Below are 17,758 nucleotides of genomic sequence, written 5' to 3'. Positions count from 1 at the left end.
GTTACACAGTGCACCTTTAAAGGATCTGTACCGAATCGAAAAATAGTTTAACTGTAGCGTTTAAGGTCAAAACAAGACCGCTGTGTTATGTCTCTGTCTGTGTTTTTATCATCCTTGAACGAGGAAGTAACGCTGGTTCACAGTAGGGTGACCAGATTTTCAAAGTCAAAAACTGGGACACCCCTGGTTTGGAGCAGTTGGTAATAATAAAATTGTGAAACGAGTGCGTAATTAAAGAAAATTGTTATGCACGGCCCATTCATGACTAACATGTGAGTCAGTATAGTCACATTTTCTTTGTGTTTTGGTCATTTTTAAGCAGCTTTTCTGTAGTTTAGCTGAACAAATGATAATTTATGCCTGTCTTTACTGTCAGCAGGTGTCAAATTGGTCAAAAATAGGGACACCTGAGACATTTCTTGTATAAAACTGGGACAAATCAGTGGTTTTGGATAAATCTGTTGGGATAGGGGACACAGGACTCAAAACTAAGACTGTCCTGGGGAAATCGGGATGTAACATTAACTTGTTATTAGCAGTGGCCTCTGACAATTGTGAAACATGCTTATAAACTCATCATGGTGAATCATTTGGATATTTTGCAATTGTGAAAGTGACGAATACTGTTTAAAGGGCCCATCTCATGCAAAATCAACTTTTCAGAGCTTTCTACCTTCTAAGACTGATGTGTGGGCCTTGTATATGTCGCCGAAGTGGTTTTTTGATTGATTAGTTTTTTGTTTTGTTTTTTTTTACAAAGTGCAGCATATTTCTGCCACCCTCCCACATGACAACGAAGTAAAGCTGCTACAACGATGACGCGGCCAGTTACACCTATGACGCGTTTGACGTAGCAGAAAGCACTTGACACCCGCCCCCATCCCCCCCTCCACCCTGCCCCGCCTCCACCCTGCATCAGCTGACAATTCCCACATGAACACCTAAACAAAAGCGACAGCATAAGCTCATTGTTCTACACTGCAGTGTACACGATATAATAAGTTTATCTACTAGTGTTTATTAATACTTTACCAATCAATAATGTTCAGCTGATGTCGACGTGGTGCTTGAGCTTCATGCACCTCAAAGTCCTCGTCCGATTCTGGGTCCAGCACATGCGGCTGAATGCGCTGTATCTCCATGATGAATAAAAGTTGATTCCTACCACTATCAGGGTGCACGTCTGTCTCCCCCGCCCTCCCTGAGATGGGGGGAGGAAGGGCGGCTCACTCAAAGCCTACGTCACGTTTGGAGGGCGTGTGCTTTCTCGGGACGGGCGGGGGATGAGCAATAGTCAGTCTTTCATAGTTCCTGGTCTGTGACTGTCTCCAAGAAATCAGTAAGATTTCATAACTATTGTGTAATGGATGTTCCAAAACCCAAATTCTACTTGTATATGTGCAGAAGATACAATGTGAAGAGTTATTTTGCATGAGATGGGCCCTTTAAAAACACAGTGGAGCACTTCCTGTACTACTGTCTGAGAGAAGAACTCAACTTAAATATGTAGGATTTGTGTTTTAAACATGTGTGAATGAAACAAAACACAACTCCAGGTCTGTTTGTGATGAGGAAACAACATTATAACACAGATCAGAAAATAGCGTAACTGTTTTTCACGTTTTTGAAGACAATAAAAAGCAGATGCAGCACTTTTTAGACTTTTTAACAGTGGTAGATGGTATGTCCCAGGTCTCCTTTTGCTTTCTTTGTCTTTAACCAGATTGTTTGTCTAACCGAGCCGCAGATAGAAGAGTTGTTGTTGGGACAAAATGAGGCGCTCCATCATGTCCACACACAGCCGATGGTTCTGTGCAAACTTCGGCTCCACATTGAACAAGTGAATCGATTCCTCCCTCTTTCTTTTCCTCTCCTATGGCTCAACACGAGGAATAATGACCGCCCAGGCCCACCGAAGATCCATACTTATGTCTGAATCATACAAAGGAGAGTAGTTTTCCTTTTTTTGGCATTTTGTGTTTTGTTTTGTTTCTGCTTGCTTTCACGGTTTGGCCCACTTCGGCTGACTGAGTCTACACTGAGAGAAAAAGAAGGGTAGAGTAAGAAGGCGAGACTTAAAGCACTATATCACTTTTTGTTTCTATGGATATGTCATTTCACTACCTGGAATATTCCATGGTAGGACCTTAAACAGCTCTACTTTACATTTATTCAATTACAAATAGTTTTATAGCTCAAAAATACAAAAAAACAAAACAAAACAGGCATTCTGGCAGAGTGAGGTCGCCTCTCCACTGATCTGACCTGTAACTTGATCTGGTTTGGTCTCCATGGTTTAAGGTTTAATACCATGCTATGAAACACTCCAGACAAAGCAATAACATGTCAATTTTTAACATTAAAATCATAAATAAATGAATAAATGACAGAATTTTTCATGAATTTGAATTGTGAATTTCCTTTATGCTTGTGAAAACGCTCATTCTATCACTTGTATTCACACTTACTTTGTCCTAAATTTTAGATTTTAGCCCTGATGTAGACTTGGTTTGGTCTTGTACTAGTCCTCTTTTAGTCCTGATCTAGTCCAGGTTAAGTTTTGGGTTTATTCTTAATTGTAAAAACAAAAGACATGGCCAAGTTGTGCAGTCATGTCCTTCATGACAAAAACAGCCAGTAATCTGATTTGGGTTGCTGAAATCCAGTTGGTTTAAACCTAAAAAGACCTAAAACTTGTAAGTGTCCTCTATCTACAGGTTTAGGCACTGGCAACACAGGTTCAGCTGCGATTATGAATTCCAGTGGCAAAATGGGGAATAAATAACACGAGAAATTGTACATCAGATCTTCAGTGTGTAATGCAAACCACAATATTGGCTTTTTGTCCTTAACTGTTCTATATAAAATACGAAATATACAAACTGAAACCGCTGGCTGCTTCTCTCAAACTCCTCCCCTCCCCCCACTCAGTTGACCCCCATCTCGACTCCCCCTGGTGGTGGTGGAGTCGTGCTGAGCGGGCTGGCAGGAGAGCAGAGGGGGAGCAGCGGGAGGGGGGCGGAGCTTGCCAACACCCCCCGCTGTGACCCTGGCCCTGGCTCCGGTGATGGGGCCCCCTGGTACCATCCACACAGGAACACAAATATGAGCATGGTAAATGTGGAGCTGTCTATAAAGAGGACAAAGGGTCATGGGACATATGGGCGATTCTTTTACTGTGAAACCCCAGTGTTGCCATGGTATTTAAAGGCTCGACATTACACAGAACTGACTCGTGTGAGCTTTTAGGCTACGTCCACATGACTACGCTACTGGATTTTTTCTTTTATGGGCTGAAAAAAAATTTGTGTCCACACATGTGTCAGATCAATAAATATTCATGTCCAGATGACAACAGAGTTAAAATGATGTAATACATATGACACACCTGTATGTGGCGCTGTAAACAATGATAATAATACTTAATAATGCAGATCCCATCACAGTTTTTTTAAGATTTAAGGTAATTTAGCCAATTTCAAAAGTATCCCAAAATTATAGCTGTTTTGTTTTGTAAAAGTTAAACATAAGTTTTCATTTTTAGCCATAAGATTTGGATGAGAATTATTAGAATAACATAGAATAACAAAATCCAACAGTTTAATTACTTGTGGGTAATCTTGTTATTGATCCCTGTGCTTATTTTGCGGCGCGTGTTGTTAGCGTTAGTGTTAACAGCGTGTCTTGGTTGCTGGGCAACAGGAGTGGCTCCGTAGGCTACACCTGTCCCATTTCGGCAACGCTCTTGCGGTCCATGGAGGCTAGTTCGAGGGCTGCAGGATCCGCTGCATCGAAGGACCCTGGTGATGACGGGGTCACAACGTCATCGTTTCCCCAAAGCTGCGGTTTGCTTGTCCACATGACAACGTAACGTTGGCGTTGTCAGATTTCTCCACTCTGGAACCTGTTCTCAAAAAACACAGTTTTCGCCCACCCAAAACCCCGGCTCCGTGTGAACGAAAGACCAAAACGAATACAAACTTCACTGTTTTGACCAAAAAACTTTGTCATGTGGACAGACCCTTAGTCATGTTATACCTCCTCAAAAACAAACCTGGAGTTGTGTTTTATTTTATTCACAAATGTTTCAGTAACCATTTATTATCATGCTTCTCTCCATGGAGATCTTATTGCTTTGTCTGGAATGTTTCACAGTATGGCATTAAACCTTTCTATGTTCATGGAGACCAAACCAGACGAAGATACAGGTCAGATCTATGGAGAGACAAACCCACTCAGAGTCAGAATGCCTGTTTTTTTGAGCAGTAAAATCACTTGTAATTCAATAAACATAAGGTAGAGCTGTTTAATGTCATACTGTGAAACATTCCAGAAAAAGCATTGGCATATCCATGGAAACAAGCAGGTGATGAGCCCACCTCCACCAGAAAAGTCACAATGCACCTTTAACTTCAGTAAAGATTGGCAATTTTAGGGCTGAAATGATCCAAATGATTCTTGTGATGGTGTGTGGAGTTTAAAAACACAGTATGGCACTTCCTGTATTACTATGGGCCCTTTAAAATTCGTTGTTTTGAGGACCTAGTTGATGTGAAAAAGCTCTAAAGTTGTATATTCTTTATGCATAATTATATATATTGTTATTCTACACTGCTCAAAGTGGCATTACAATTAAAAGAACACCATTTCGAGGTAGAAACTAGCAAGCGATGGAAAACAACTACCGAATTCAAAGTGAGTTTATAATTGAGTTGTGCTTATATTGTGTGATGAAATTATTATTTACTTTCTCCTTTATGATTCAATTAATTATACATTACCTTTTCGCAGATTTAAAATCACATTATACTTTATTGTTTTATGAGCAATTTAGACTTCAAGTGGACCTATTACGCAAAATTGACTTTTCAGAGTTTTAAACCATGTTATAGTTGTTTCCCTTTCTCATTTACTCTCTCGAAGTTATATTCAGAGCGATTTGTGCAAGTTCAAACGTCTTGAAGCGCTTATTTTCAAGACGCCATATTGCAGATTAACCCCTTTTTTCACTGCCATCAGCGTGCACCTTCTGTTCTTTACTTACTTCATTCTCAAGTGTTATTTTCTTAATTGGTTATAGTGGTATAAGTAGTTTTTTTATAGAAATGTTTTTTGACGCAGTAGTTAGTGGATTTGTTTCATTTATTCAGTCATTTTAGATGCTGAATATTACGTACTGATCCATGGATGTTGTAGATGATAACTATGTAGCAAAATATAAAACCAAAATGTAGTATACGCTATATGATTGTATTTTTTCATTATCTGTTACCTCATATATTACGTAAAATGTTCAAATATTGATTTTATAATTGTACTGAACAATGTTAATTCACAAAAAACATGTTATATGATTATTAAGTTGGAAAGCAGAAGAAGCTCCTCACATTGGGTTGCCAGATCCTAAAACTAAAAAAAAAAAAAAAAAATAGGGACTAGAAGCGTTTTGCAGGCAAGTCAAGACGGCGGTGAATTTTTTGATCCAATATGGTCGACTTCCTGTTTGTCATAGGGCACCACAATGATTGGCTTTTTTGCTTGTCTCCTTGAGTTCTATCACTGTTCCAAATTTCGTGAACCTAAGCCAAAATATGTGTCTCAGCCTCCAATTCATTTCAAAATTTTGAGAATTTCAAGGGGGTGCTATTGAGTGGGGGTGCTGTGGGCATTGTCGCGATGCCCATTTTATCACATTTTTTGCCGGACTGGTTGATCTGATACCCAGTTTGGGGACTTTTGAGGCGGCCAAAATCACAATTGTTTGCAAGAAAAAATAATAAAAGAGTGGAAGAAACTGAGCAAGAATAATAGCCCTCGCCAGTTACTGTGTTAGTGCCTCGGGCCCACCAGTAATAAACCCTAAAGTGTTGTCTATGATGATCTCTATATGACGTTCCCCCAGTATATGGCTGATAAAAATGTCAGCTATGACTGCAGTACCACCTTTAAACCAGCAGGAGCACTTCACTATATGTTCACTATTCATTAGGGGTGTAACGATATCCAAATTTCACAATATGATATCGTCACGGTATGAACCTCACAGTATGATATTTATCGCAATATCATGGGAAAGCTCAAAATTAGGGATGTAACAATATCTAAGCAAAATCTCTGTGCAATATACATGTCATGGTGTGATATTTTGTGGAGGCTAATATGCTCCTTTTTCCTCTTAAAATCCAAAGAACTAAGACTTAAAAGTGTTTAGAACTGTTATTTCTTCTTGTAGTCTGCACTGAAATGGAGCAAAGGATCATGGTCTATGTAGTTCTCTGTCTTTTTTACCTATTGCTGCACCACAACTCTTATTTTAAGCAAAGAGACTTGTAATTCGATAAATTGTGATGGTGTTATCATTTCGTCAAAGTTCTCACAATAATATCGATAAGATATCACGATATTTCGGTTATTGTTACATCCCTACTATTCATAGAACTGTACTTTAATCTAGTATTTTTAGTTTTAAGGCTTCTACAAAACATTTGAATTGGGCCTAAATGTCAAAAACATTGTAAGAAAAGACTCATACCTGTGCAGATGAAGAACTTGGACTCTCCCACACTCAGCTCCACTTTGTTTAAGGATATGGACACCTGCAGGGCCGCTGTAGACAGAAAGAGAAAAGAGAACAGTTAACTTAAGAGTTCCCAGTATTAGCCCAGTGGTAATCTCACATCTCGACACCCAAAATGCACTTGTAAGCTTCTTCGGCGACAGGACTCACTTCTGCCTACATAATAATGCCATTTCTATTGTGTTTTAAAACCATTTTCCAACCCTGTCTGAAGCGATGCTAGCATGTTAATATTATTCTACACAAAAGACGATTGTGGAGCTTGAAAGAACAATTTATGCTGTTTTTTTTTCCTTCAAACTACTGAGAAGCGGGGAAGATTGTGTTGATAGCTTTTCCCCATTAGCGGCGCGGCGTGTTTGCGACTAACCTGTCAGTCACTTTTCACAATGCCTGGGCTTTGCTTCCGCCTATAGAAGTGTTAGAAAATGATTGGCGACAGTACATACAAACAACTACAGCAATTTCATAGGCTCATAGGCTGATTCACTCTGCTTTCCCACGTACCAAAGTGTAAACAGCTATTTCCGAGCTAGTTTGCAAGTACTATGAAATCCTGCATCTACACCGCATGTAAATACAGAGAAGTGTAGGCTATTCAAAAAAATGCACCAAAACTAAACAGTTTACCAAACAAAACAAATGTATTTCTTAAATCCATGTTCTGAATACTAATACTTAAGAAGTGGGAGTAGTATTGCTTTAAAGCTATTTGAGAAACTTTCTGAATATGTTACGCTTTTTACACCACGTATTCTTACAACTACAATTCTTAGTACTAAAATAACTATTAAGTGACAAAAAAGCGACATTTCTAGTTTTTTGTGACTTTAAAATAGATTACAAATAACATATTTTTATTTGTTTATTTATGTACATACTTTCTTACTTTTAGGTGGGTTTAGACCAGTACTAGAATAAAGTGTAATTGCACATCCACTACAGTAGTTGGCAGTGGCGGTCTCATTGTCAGAGTGTGCACAGGGAGTATTAGCGCTATAGTTTCGGGTTTTGGTGCACAGATTAAACGCACACACGGCACAGAGCAGGAGATATGAAGTGCAGCGAACAAACTATGTAAAGCGTAAGTAGCGCTCGGCTTCACTGTGACTACATCGGGAAACGGGGAAAGACTGCTGTGTTTACTGTGTTGAAAAATGTTGGCAGCGAAGAGTATGAAGCTGAATAAATTATGGCGTCGCTTAAAGACATACCCCAATCACGCTGATAAGTAGCTCGAGTTTTTTCAGCGAAAACGTGCCGAATATTGCCAACAATCATCCTGCTTTGTGAATGCTGCTTCAGTAAACCAATGAAACTGCTGCAGCATTACACGTGGTTTCTGTCACGCTGGATGACGCAAGTGCCCCAAACTATAACATGGACATGATCATTAAAGACAAGGAGGACACAGGAGCAGACCGCCTCATGACGCAGGTGAGCACAGCACGGAATCCGGACGGAAACATGCTGCGTGTGTCGCCGAGAGTCGCTTTGGAGACGCGACTAAAACGTTTGCTCTCGTATGTAGGCGACTGAAGGCGAGGGTGCGATTTGTTCACGTTTGGTAGTGGTTCTGTTGCGAAATGTTTTCTTCCTAGGCGGGGCATGGCAGAAAATAATTGAGAAGCGCTGTTTTAGAACTACTGTAGCCGTCACAAAGTTAACAATCACAAGCATGTAAGAGAATTGAAATAATTTATTTTTCATGTACATCTAAGTTTCACATTGACTCACAAAAGCTATCTTTACACCATGATCTTCCCTTGGCATACCATTGGCATACTATCATCTAAATTATGGCATATTGCTGACTAACTGGTGTCTACTGGCCTTCATAGTCTCACCACATTTGCTTCATAAACCGCCTCCATTTGAAGCATAGTAAAGGGGCTTGAACTCTCAAAGATCACACTATGTTGACTTTTCAAATCACCCTGGGCTCGTATTATGGATGGTAAATAAACTTCTCCTGCTTAAGATATCTAGTTAGTCTCTAGACTTTAACTTCCACCCTTTCTTGGACAAAGTATCCCAATTTTGCAGTTCATTTCTATGGGACAAAGGCATTCTTTACTTCATTCACAATTTGTCATTATTACATTTTTTCAAGATAAAAACTGCCTGTCTGTCATTACTGATATGTTCTCTTAAAAGTGCACTGTGTAACTTTTTGATTCGGGGTCCATCACCTGTTGTTTCTATGGATGTGCTCTGCCTGGAATGTTCCATAGTATGACATTAAACCACTCTACTTTACATTTATTCAATTACAATTTGTTTTATAGCCCAAAAATACGAAGAAAAACAGGTGTTCTGGTCGCCTCTCCACAGATCTGACCTGTAACTTGGTCTGGTTTAGTTTCCATGAAGATAGAAAGGTCAAATACCATACTGGGAAACATTTAAAGTTACACAATGCAGCTTTAAATATCACAATAGCGCCCCATGTCTATATTCACATGAGAGTAAAAGCCTGTGTAAATCCAGTTAGTCTACCATTCTAATCACTGCCCACTCAGAATCACAATTGAGGGCCACATTTAGTCCCGCCCCCTGGATACTAGCTCATATCTGATTAGCCCGTCGCGCGCACAAGCTAACGACAACGCTAATGAACGCTAATTTACTCAACAACGTTCTAAAGCAGCTCTGCGCCGGTCAATAACGTCGGAAAAGATTGAGTTATTATGTGACAATTCTCCGAAGACAAACGCAATACCCGGCGTGCACTAAAGGTGGCGGTAGAAAGGAGGTCACGCATGCACGGCAGTATCAGCACTATATTTCTTTCTATCAAGAGTTCTATTGAAAGCCGTGATAAATGCATTGGAAATCTGATTGAAAATTTGTCCATATCAGCTTCCGTAGAACGGTAACGGCACAATGAGCGAGGTGTGGGAGAAATAATATTAAGTGGAAATGGCCTATGCGAATTCTTATCTCTACGGTAGCTCTTTTTTATTAAAGCTAAACAGATAGACTGATAAAAATGCATTGTGAAAAAGAATGGAGGATACAGCGACCTGCCGAATGATCCAATGGAAGTGGATTTGAATGAATAGCATAATAGTAAAAACGGTATTAAACATTTTTATCCTTGAAATGTACTGAGAGTTTAAGATAATACGGAAAGAAACCTACAATATATGTCAAGTACGGTTGTCAATGACAGGCATTAGAACGAAAAAAAAAAAAAAAACGTCTGGCAGGTATAGAATAGATGTTATATAGAACAAGCTCATTCAATGCCAAGTAAGAGTAAAAGCATTGGCTACTCTGCTATTAGTGCTACTGCCAAGAACAAGTGGCCAAGAAATACTGTAAGATTATTGCAAAGATCTGAGAATTCATCATATGGAATTGTACAAAATGCCAAGCACAAATGCGAAATAGAGCCAAAGATATAATTTAAATGTCCTATATTACGCAAAATTGACTCTTGCGAGCTTTAAGTGGTGTTATAATGCATCAAAAATATACTTGAAGTTGTGTTTGTGTTTTGTTTCATTTATACGTTTGAGTAATCATTTTTATTATTACTTTGTCTGCATCTCCAGAGCTCAAAATGCTCAGTTCCACCTTCTGATGTCATGTTTTCAAGTTAACAATCAAAAAAACTACAGGTGTGTTTTTAGTGAGGAAACAGCTTTATAACATAGATCAGAAAATAGCGTAACATAGGCCCATAAAAAGCAAAGAGATTATGCATTATGCAATGGTCGGAACAACATCACGGCCCACTGCCAGATAAGATATTCAGTCCCTAGAGTTTACAGTTTTGGAGGATTATGTCTAGGATGATTCAACAGCTGATTTCACTTCGTGGAAATGGTCTGACCTCGCAGCATTAGGATTTGTTCGCTCGATGGTAGGTGAGCACTTTTTTTATTTAACCAATCGCTGCTTTTTGGTCGTGATGCATGTAATTCGCTGCTAATGGGAACTGGTATATTAAGCTTTTCCCAAATCCCGTAGGAAGAAGGTCAATAACGCCTTTCCCCTTGATAAAATTCATCAAACATTCCCTTTTGTTCCGGCTTTAAATCCTCGATCTCGGGAATCGTTGCCAACACAGAATGTCTGTCTTCGTCTACATCCATCTCGACCATTTTGTTTACTGTTGTGCTGTACAAAAGGGACCCAGACAGACGCTTGAGTTTGACGTCATGACTTCACAGCTCTTCTCTGATTGGCCAGTGTGCGGTCTACAACTTCTTGCAAACCGACTAGTGTATTCCGATTCCTGACCCAGTCGCTGGAGAAAAATGAAACTGAGCACACATACTAGGTATTGCCAGCCTGGCTAGATTATGTCATGACTGTATTAACATTGATCAGTTACGGTTTTGAAAAAGTTACAAGAACGTCAATGAGAAAAAACATGTCTGAAGTATAACGACCATTCAAAAGTTTGAATTATTTGCATTGTAGATTCTCGTAGAAGGCATCAAAATTATGAATGAACACAAACGTAAAAAAACAACTCAAAATAACTCAAAACCAACTAACTAACTATAAATAGCCACCCTTGTTTTGAACCCTGGTTTGCACACAAGACACACTTGAACATTAACTTGAAGTGAAGACCATTTCAGGAGACTTCATTAAGAAACTCAACAAGGATTAGAAGCGCTGCTGACAAAGCAAAGGGTGGCTACTTTGAAGATTTGAATGAATTATTTAAAGTTAGGTTTTTTACTTTTCTTTTCTTTACGTAATTCAATATATCTTGCATCATATATTTGATATCTTCATGTATACAAAATATAGAAAGTAGTAAAAAGCAGTGAATGAGAGGGTGGGTGCAAACTTTTGACTGGTCGTGTATAGAGGCTAAGAATATAAATAATAAAACTAATTCCCTTATATTTTGATCCAGCTTGCACTAGTATTGATTGTAGTTTTTATGACTGTTTTGGACTGTGAAGCTGTGATGTAAATGTGCTGTATAAATAAAACTGACCTTGACCTTGACCAGTGCCTTGGCGGAGGTCTGCACTCTCTCCCACACAATGTGATCATACCAATTACAAGCGAGAACTCCAAATATTTCCAGGACTGTGCACATCGCCACGGAGCAGCCACGTCCTTCACACCAAACAAACAGTAATCAAAGCGCGTCTTGCACTTCCAACATCAGAGCGAATGAGAGAACACAGCTCCTGGCGCTGTTCCATAAATATGTAAATGAAAAGAGAGGCTGATTAATCATGTGTATTTAACCCCGTGACCTTTGAACCCCGCCCGCCTCCAACTCAAGACTTAAAGCTATTCAATTATGAATCGATCCACCACGCTTTCACTGTACGCCATTGATCACCAGACCAGGGCGTGAGGAAAGGGGAAGCAATGAATCATATTATTAAAGACAGTACCATGGAAGGGTTTTCTTAAAGGTGCAGTGTGTGAGGTTTCTGGCGGAAGGTACACCAGCTGCTTGTCTCCATGGAGATGACGCTGCTTATTATATACGGTATTAAACATATCCACCTCTCACCTTTTTTTCACCTTCACTTGACCAGTAGTTGCTCGATTTACACCGTTGAAACCGTCTCTACAATGTGTTCAGCTCACAGATCTGACTTCTAACTTGGTCTTGGCCTTGTTACCTGCTTGTTTCCGTGGCGATACAAAAGTTTAATGTCATACCGTGGAACATAGGAAAAGCAATATCTTTATGGAGACAAGAAGATCCACCAGAAAGGCTACGCAGTGCACTACTATTTTATAAATATTATTATCTTAAAATATGTTCAAAACAAATTTTACTGGTAAAAATGGTCAAATTGGTTTATGTAATCATTATTATTGTAATTTTTTTGTTATGCACTTCCAGTGGTTTAGCCAATTTTCTAATCATAACCTCTTAGCTTTGGTTTGCCAGATCTTAAAATCCTCCTGATATGGTTTCTCAGTACGACAGTCCTCCAGCCATTTCGAATCTAATAAGAGTGCACATTGAAATAATTACCTTAAAGGTCCTATATTACACAAAATTGACTCCTGTGAGCTTTGAGTCATGTCGTAATGTTGTTACCTCATCAAAAGCATACCCAGTTGAACTTAACAGCTCCCTTTTACCTTTTGTTCAGCAGAGAAGGGTAATTCCAAGTCTGAAAATGATTCTTGTGAAGGTGTGTGTAGTTCAAAAACACAGTGGAGCACTTCTTGTATTATGACATCACAAGGTGGAGTGTTTTCTGTTTGAGAGAAGAACTCAGCCTAAATACGCAGAGTTTGTGCGTTAAACATGTGTGAATGAAACAAAACTCCAGGTATGATGAGGAAATAACATTATAAAAGATCAGGATATGGTGTAATATGAACCCTTTAAAGGGCCCATCTCATGCACAATCAACTTTTCAAAGCTTTCTACCTTCTAAGAGTGATGTGTGGGCCTCATATATGTCACCGAAGTGGTTTTTAGATTGATTCAGCGTTTTTTTTTTAAACAAATTGCAGTGTATTTCTGCCACCCTCCCACATGACAATGAACTAAAGCTGCTACAACGATGATGCGGCAGCTACACCTATGACACTTTTGACTCTTTAATAGAGAGCGCTTCACACCCCCGCCCCCCCCTGCTTCACCGCCTCCGCCCTGCTTGTTCGTGTTCCGATTCTGGGTCCAACACATGCGGCTGAACGCGCTGTATCACCATGATGAATTAAACTTTATTCCTACCACTATCAGGGTGCACACCTGTCTCCTCCTCCCTCCCTGAGATGGCGGAGGAAGGGCGGCTCACTCAGAGTCTACGTCACGTTTGGAGGGCGGAGCCTGTGCTTTCTCAGGACGGGCGGGGGGATGAGCAATAGTCGTTCTTTCATAGTTCCTGGTCTGTGACTGCCTCCAAGAAATCAGTAAGATTTCATAACTATTGTGTAATGGATGTTCCAAAAGCCAAATTGTGCTTGTATATGTGCAGAAGATACAATGTGAAAAGAGTTATTTTGCATGAGATGGGCCCTTTAAAGGTTCAATAATACGCGAAATTGACTCTTGTGAGCTTTTAGCCGTGTTAGAATGTTATTATCTCATGTTTTGTTTCATTCACACATTTGAATAACCCTTTATTATTAGTCTGTCTACATCTCTAAAGCTCAAAATGCTCTGTTCCACCTAGTGATGTCATGAAGCGGTAGTTTTCAAGTTAACAGTTACCTTTTTACCGTTTGTTCAGTAGTTATAGGCAATTTTAGTCCTAAAATAAACCAAATGATTCAAGTGAAGGTGTGTAGAGTTTAAAAACACAGTGGAGCACTTCCTTTATTACTGTTTGAGAGAAGAACGCAACTTAAATATGCAGGATTTGAGTGTTAAACATGTGTGAATGAAATAAAACACAACTTCAGGAAACAACTTTATAACATAGATCGGAAAATAGAAAATTATTTTGAATGAGGTGGGCCCTTTAAAGCAATTACCTTGAGTTGCAAAGGTAAAAAAAAACTTCACAATCATTTATCAAAAAAAAATTTGTTGACAAAAACTGTGTAAAACTGCAAAAAACTCAAGAATGAGTCACCCCCTGAACTATCTGAACCAGCAATCGTAACAATTACACGTGAGAAAATTACATCCTATTTGAACCCACCACATAACGCGACATATTTATTCATTTATTTATTCTCGGGATGATATTTGGTTGACGTTTTAATTGGATCTGAAAACAGGACGACACCCCGGTATTTGCTAGCGACAATGCTAATCATAGTCGTTTTTGGAGGCGAGCTAATGTTCACCTGCTTATTACACACACAGGGTCAATGTGCTGTGAGCCTGATAGCAATTACCTGCTCCAATTATGCGGCGGGCTGAGGAGAGCAGCAGACAGACCGAGCTATGCACAAAAAAAAAAAAAAAGAAGAAAAAAGAAAGAAAACCGAGCATTGATTGTTGCTAGTAATATGTGCAAACTCAATACTGCAATGAAATATAACGGTAATGTGAAAATGAGACGGCAAAAAGTTACAGAAAGTGCTTTTGGTTTGAATCCTTGCACCTTTGTTGCCACAGTATGGAACTTTTTAGCCTAAAAATGGCAAAAAGAAAAGCAGTTTTTTTCAGTTTGGTTGAGTTTATACCACAGAAAAACCATGTGTTCTAACTAAGGCTTTGGGTATCATTAAGAAGTTGCCGATACGATACATATTTCGATACATAGGCTATGATACGATACATATCTCGATCCAGTGCACTTTCAATTCAGTACGATATATTTCAAATTGATTCAATACAGTTCAGTAAAAAATAAGATCTAAATCATGGCTGTGATACGAAAAGTCTTTGTTGAACCACTTCTTGTGCAAAGTTCATATGAAACACAGACAGTTTATTCATCAAAACAATGAAAATCTCAAATGTGTCGCAAAGACGAGTTTCCAACAAGCAACAAAACTGTAGCACTGTAACAAAATTATCTAGTCAAATATACCAAAAAATACTCTTGGTGATATATCGGCAGCAGCCCACGATATCGATACTGTATCATCACATTAAGTGATGCGACATATTGATATTTTAATATTTTTACACACCCCAGTCCTAACTATGAGTGGGTTTGCGTCTCCATAAAACTTATCTCAATTGGAAATGTTCCGAAGTCTGTCTTTAAAGGGTCCATATTACACTATTTTCTGATCTACATTCTAATGTTGTTTCCTTGTTAAAAACATTCCAGTTTATTACATACTGGACTTGTCTTTCATTTCATTCAGATGTTTAATGCACAAATACTGGCTGAGAAAACACTCTGTTCCACCTTGTGATGTCAGGTGGTAATACAGGAAGTGCTCCACTGTGTTTTTAAACTCCCCACACCTTCACTTGAATCAGTTGGGATAATTCAAGCCCTCGAATTTCTGATCTCTACTCAACTAAAAGTAAAAGGTAGCTGTTACCTTGAAAACTACCACTGTATGACATCACAAGGTGGAACAGTGCATTTTGAGATTTGGACATGTAGACAGACTTATAATGCAAGATTACTCAAACGTGTGAATGAAACAAAACACAACTCCAGGTTTGTTTTTGAGGAGGTAGCAGCATTCTAACATGAATAAAGCTCACAAGAGTTAATTTTGCACAATATAATGAAGATAATATACAGAAAGTTTTAATTGAGCTGCTGTGAGAAAGTGCAGAGAGCAGATCTACAGTGTCTCAGGGTTAACTATTTGATTGATCTTATTAACAGTTTCATTTTTAAACCTAGAATCCACACTTTCCCCTGACACTAAAGGTGTTGTTTACCCCACTCTTTACCTCATCTCTAAATTTAGCAGGTATAGCGAGTTGTCAACATTCTGGGGAGGCTGCATTTGGTGAGAAAACAGAAGGAAACTTGGCCTCGAGGATACAATTCAAAGTGAGATTATACAAATTATAGGGGGGTAACAAGATACAATTCCCACAAGATTTGATGCTTGAGAATGAGACAAGCTGCCAGGTTCGGAGCTGAAATCCAGTTGGTTTAAATCTAAAAGGACTTTCTCTGGTCTGAATGAGTGAATTCTGGAGCTTCATGAGGGGTGTCCATATAGTCCATATAGTAAAAATGATCCGAGAAATATGGACTTTTATACGAATTAAATGGTTGGCAGCTAGAGGCAGGTCAGTAAAACAAGCAGGGACTAAGCAGACTTGAAATACACAAAAGATGCAGATTCAGTGAATGAATTTACAGTAGGAATTCTGTGTTTATGCAGGGTATGTCCTTCAGACCAAACTATGCTGTTAATTAGACTGACCACATTGACACGGCTTTAAAACATTTGATATACTGAAATATGCAATAAAAATAACAGTTTTGTATATAGTCGAAATGAGAAAAATGGGTGTTTACAGCTTAAAGAGGCAGCATTTTACTTCTATGGGGTATTAACTGTTCAGATCACGATGTTACGCTTTATTTTTGATACTTTACCATATTTTCCAAATACAATAACATATGAATATGTTTCACTTTCATTTTCACCCCCTCTTCAGTCCTTATGCTAAGTCACTCCCCCTTCAAAGCGCTATCACATTACAATGAAACTACTGCACATCGCATCAGGTTCGTCAAGTTGTTGTGTACAGTTTTGTATCGTGTTTTTTAGGGATATCAGGGACATTTTTAAAAATCATTTTAGGGGTATCATTAAGAAGTTGCCAATACGATACATAACTCGATACATAGGCCTCGATACGATACATACCTCGATACATAGGCCTCGATACGATACATACCTCGATACATAGGCCTCGATACGATAAATACCTCGATACATAGGCCTCGATGCAATACACACCTCGACACACAGGCCTAGATGCGATACACACCTTGATACATAGGCCTCAATACGATAAATACCTTGATACATAGGCCTCGATACGATAAATACCTTGATACATAGGCCTAGATGCAATACACACCTCGATACACAGGCCACGATACCATACATACCTCGATACATAGACCTCGATACGATACGTACCTCGATACACAGGCCTAGATGCGATACACACCTCGATACACAGGCCACGATACAATACATACCTCAATACAGTGCACTTTCGATTCAATACGATATATTTCAAATCGATTTGATAAGGTTTAATAAAAAGTAACGACTAAATCATGGCTGTGACACTACAAGTCTTTATTAAACCTCTTGTGCAAAGTTCATATGAAACACAAACATTTTACTCATCAAAACAGTGAAAATGTCAAATGTGTTTCTTAAAAGTTTCCTTTCTCTAAACAAACAACAAAACTGTAGCACTGTAACAAAATAATTTACCAAAATATCCCAAACAAGACTCTTGGCGATATATCGATACAGCAGCCCACGACAGCAATACTGTATCATCACATTTAACGACATGATATTGATATTTTTTTATATTTTTGCACACCCCTAATGCTGTTATATGTGGCTTGCGGGCTGAGCATTGGACAGAATCTTACAGCTAACCATGAGGAGGGCCCAGAACAGATCACTAAATTACTGAAACATGCATGGGTGTCATCTAAAACCTCTCCAGGCATGTTTTTGATGAGAGAATAATGTTAGAACATGGTAGAAAGCGAAAAGAAAATCGCATAATACCTCCTCTTTAAGTTGTGATTATAGTATCCTTTAAAAAACTGTAAGAACACGGTCTACATATTCTTCCTTTAAGCCTGCTTT

At 38.9% G+C, this 17,758-nt stretch overlaps 1 protein-coding gene across 1 annotated transcript in view; it reads right to left on the bottom strand.

Moving 5' to 3' along the window:
* The window catches only part of LOC110153222 (neural cell adhesion molecule 2), a 591,924-nt gene that overhangs the window by 194,004 nt on the left and 380,162 nt on the right, over positions 1-17,758 (bottom strand). The window contains exon 2 of the mRNA XM_055165721.1: positions 6,533-6,607. Coding sequence (XP_055021696.1) covers positions 6,533-6,607 — 75 coding nt within the window. The remainder of the gene's footprint in view (positions 1-6,532; positions 6,608-17,758) is intronic.

The sequence above is a fragment of the Boleophthalmus pectinirostris genome, unplaced genomic scaffold (assembly GCF_026225935.1).
Source record: "Boleophthalmus pectinirostris isolate CB_2022bp ecotype Guang Dong unplaced genomic scaffold, ASM2622593v1 HiC_scaffold_11, whole genome shotgun sequence".
In the NCBI taxonomy this organism is placed as follows: Eukaryota; Metazoa; Chordata; class Actinopteri; order Gobiiformes; family Gobiidae; genus Boleophthalmus; species Boleophthalmus pectinirostris.
Note: the sequence above shows the minus strand (reverse complement) of the source record. Positions and strands in the feature narration are given on the sequence as shown.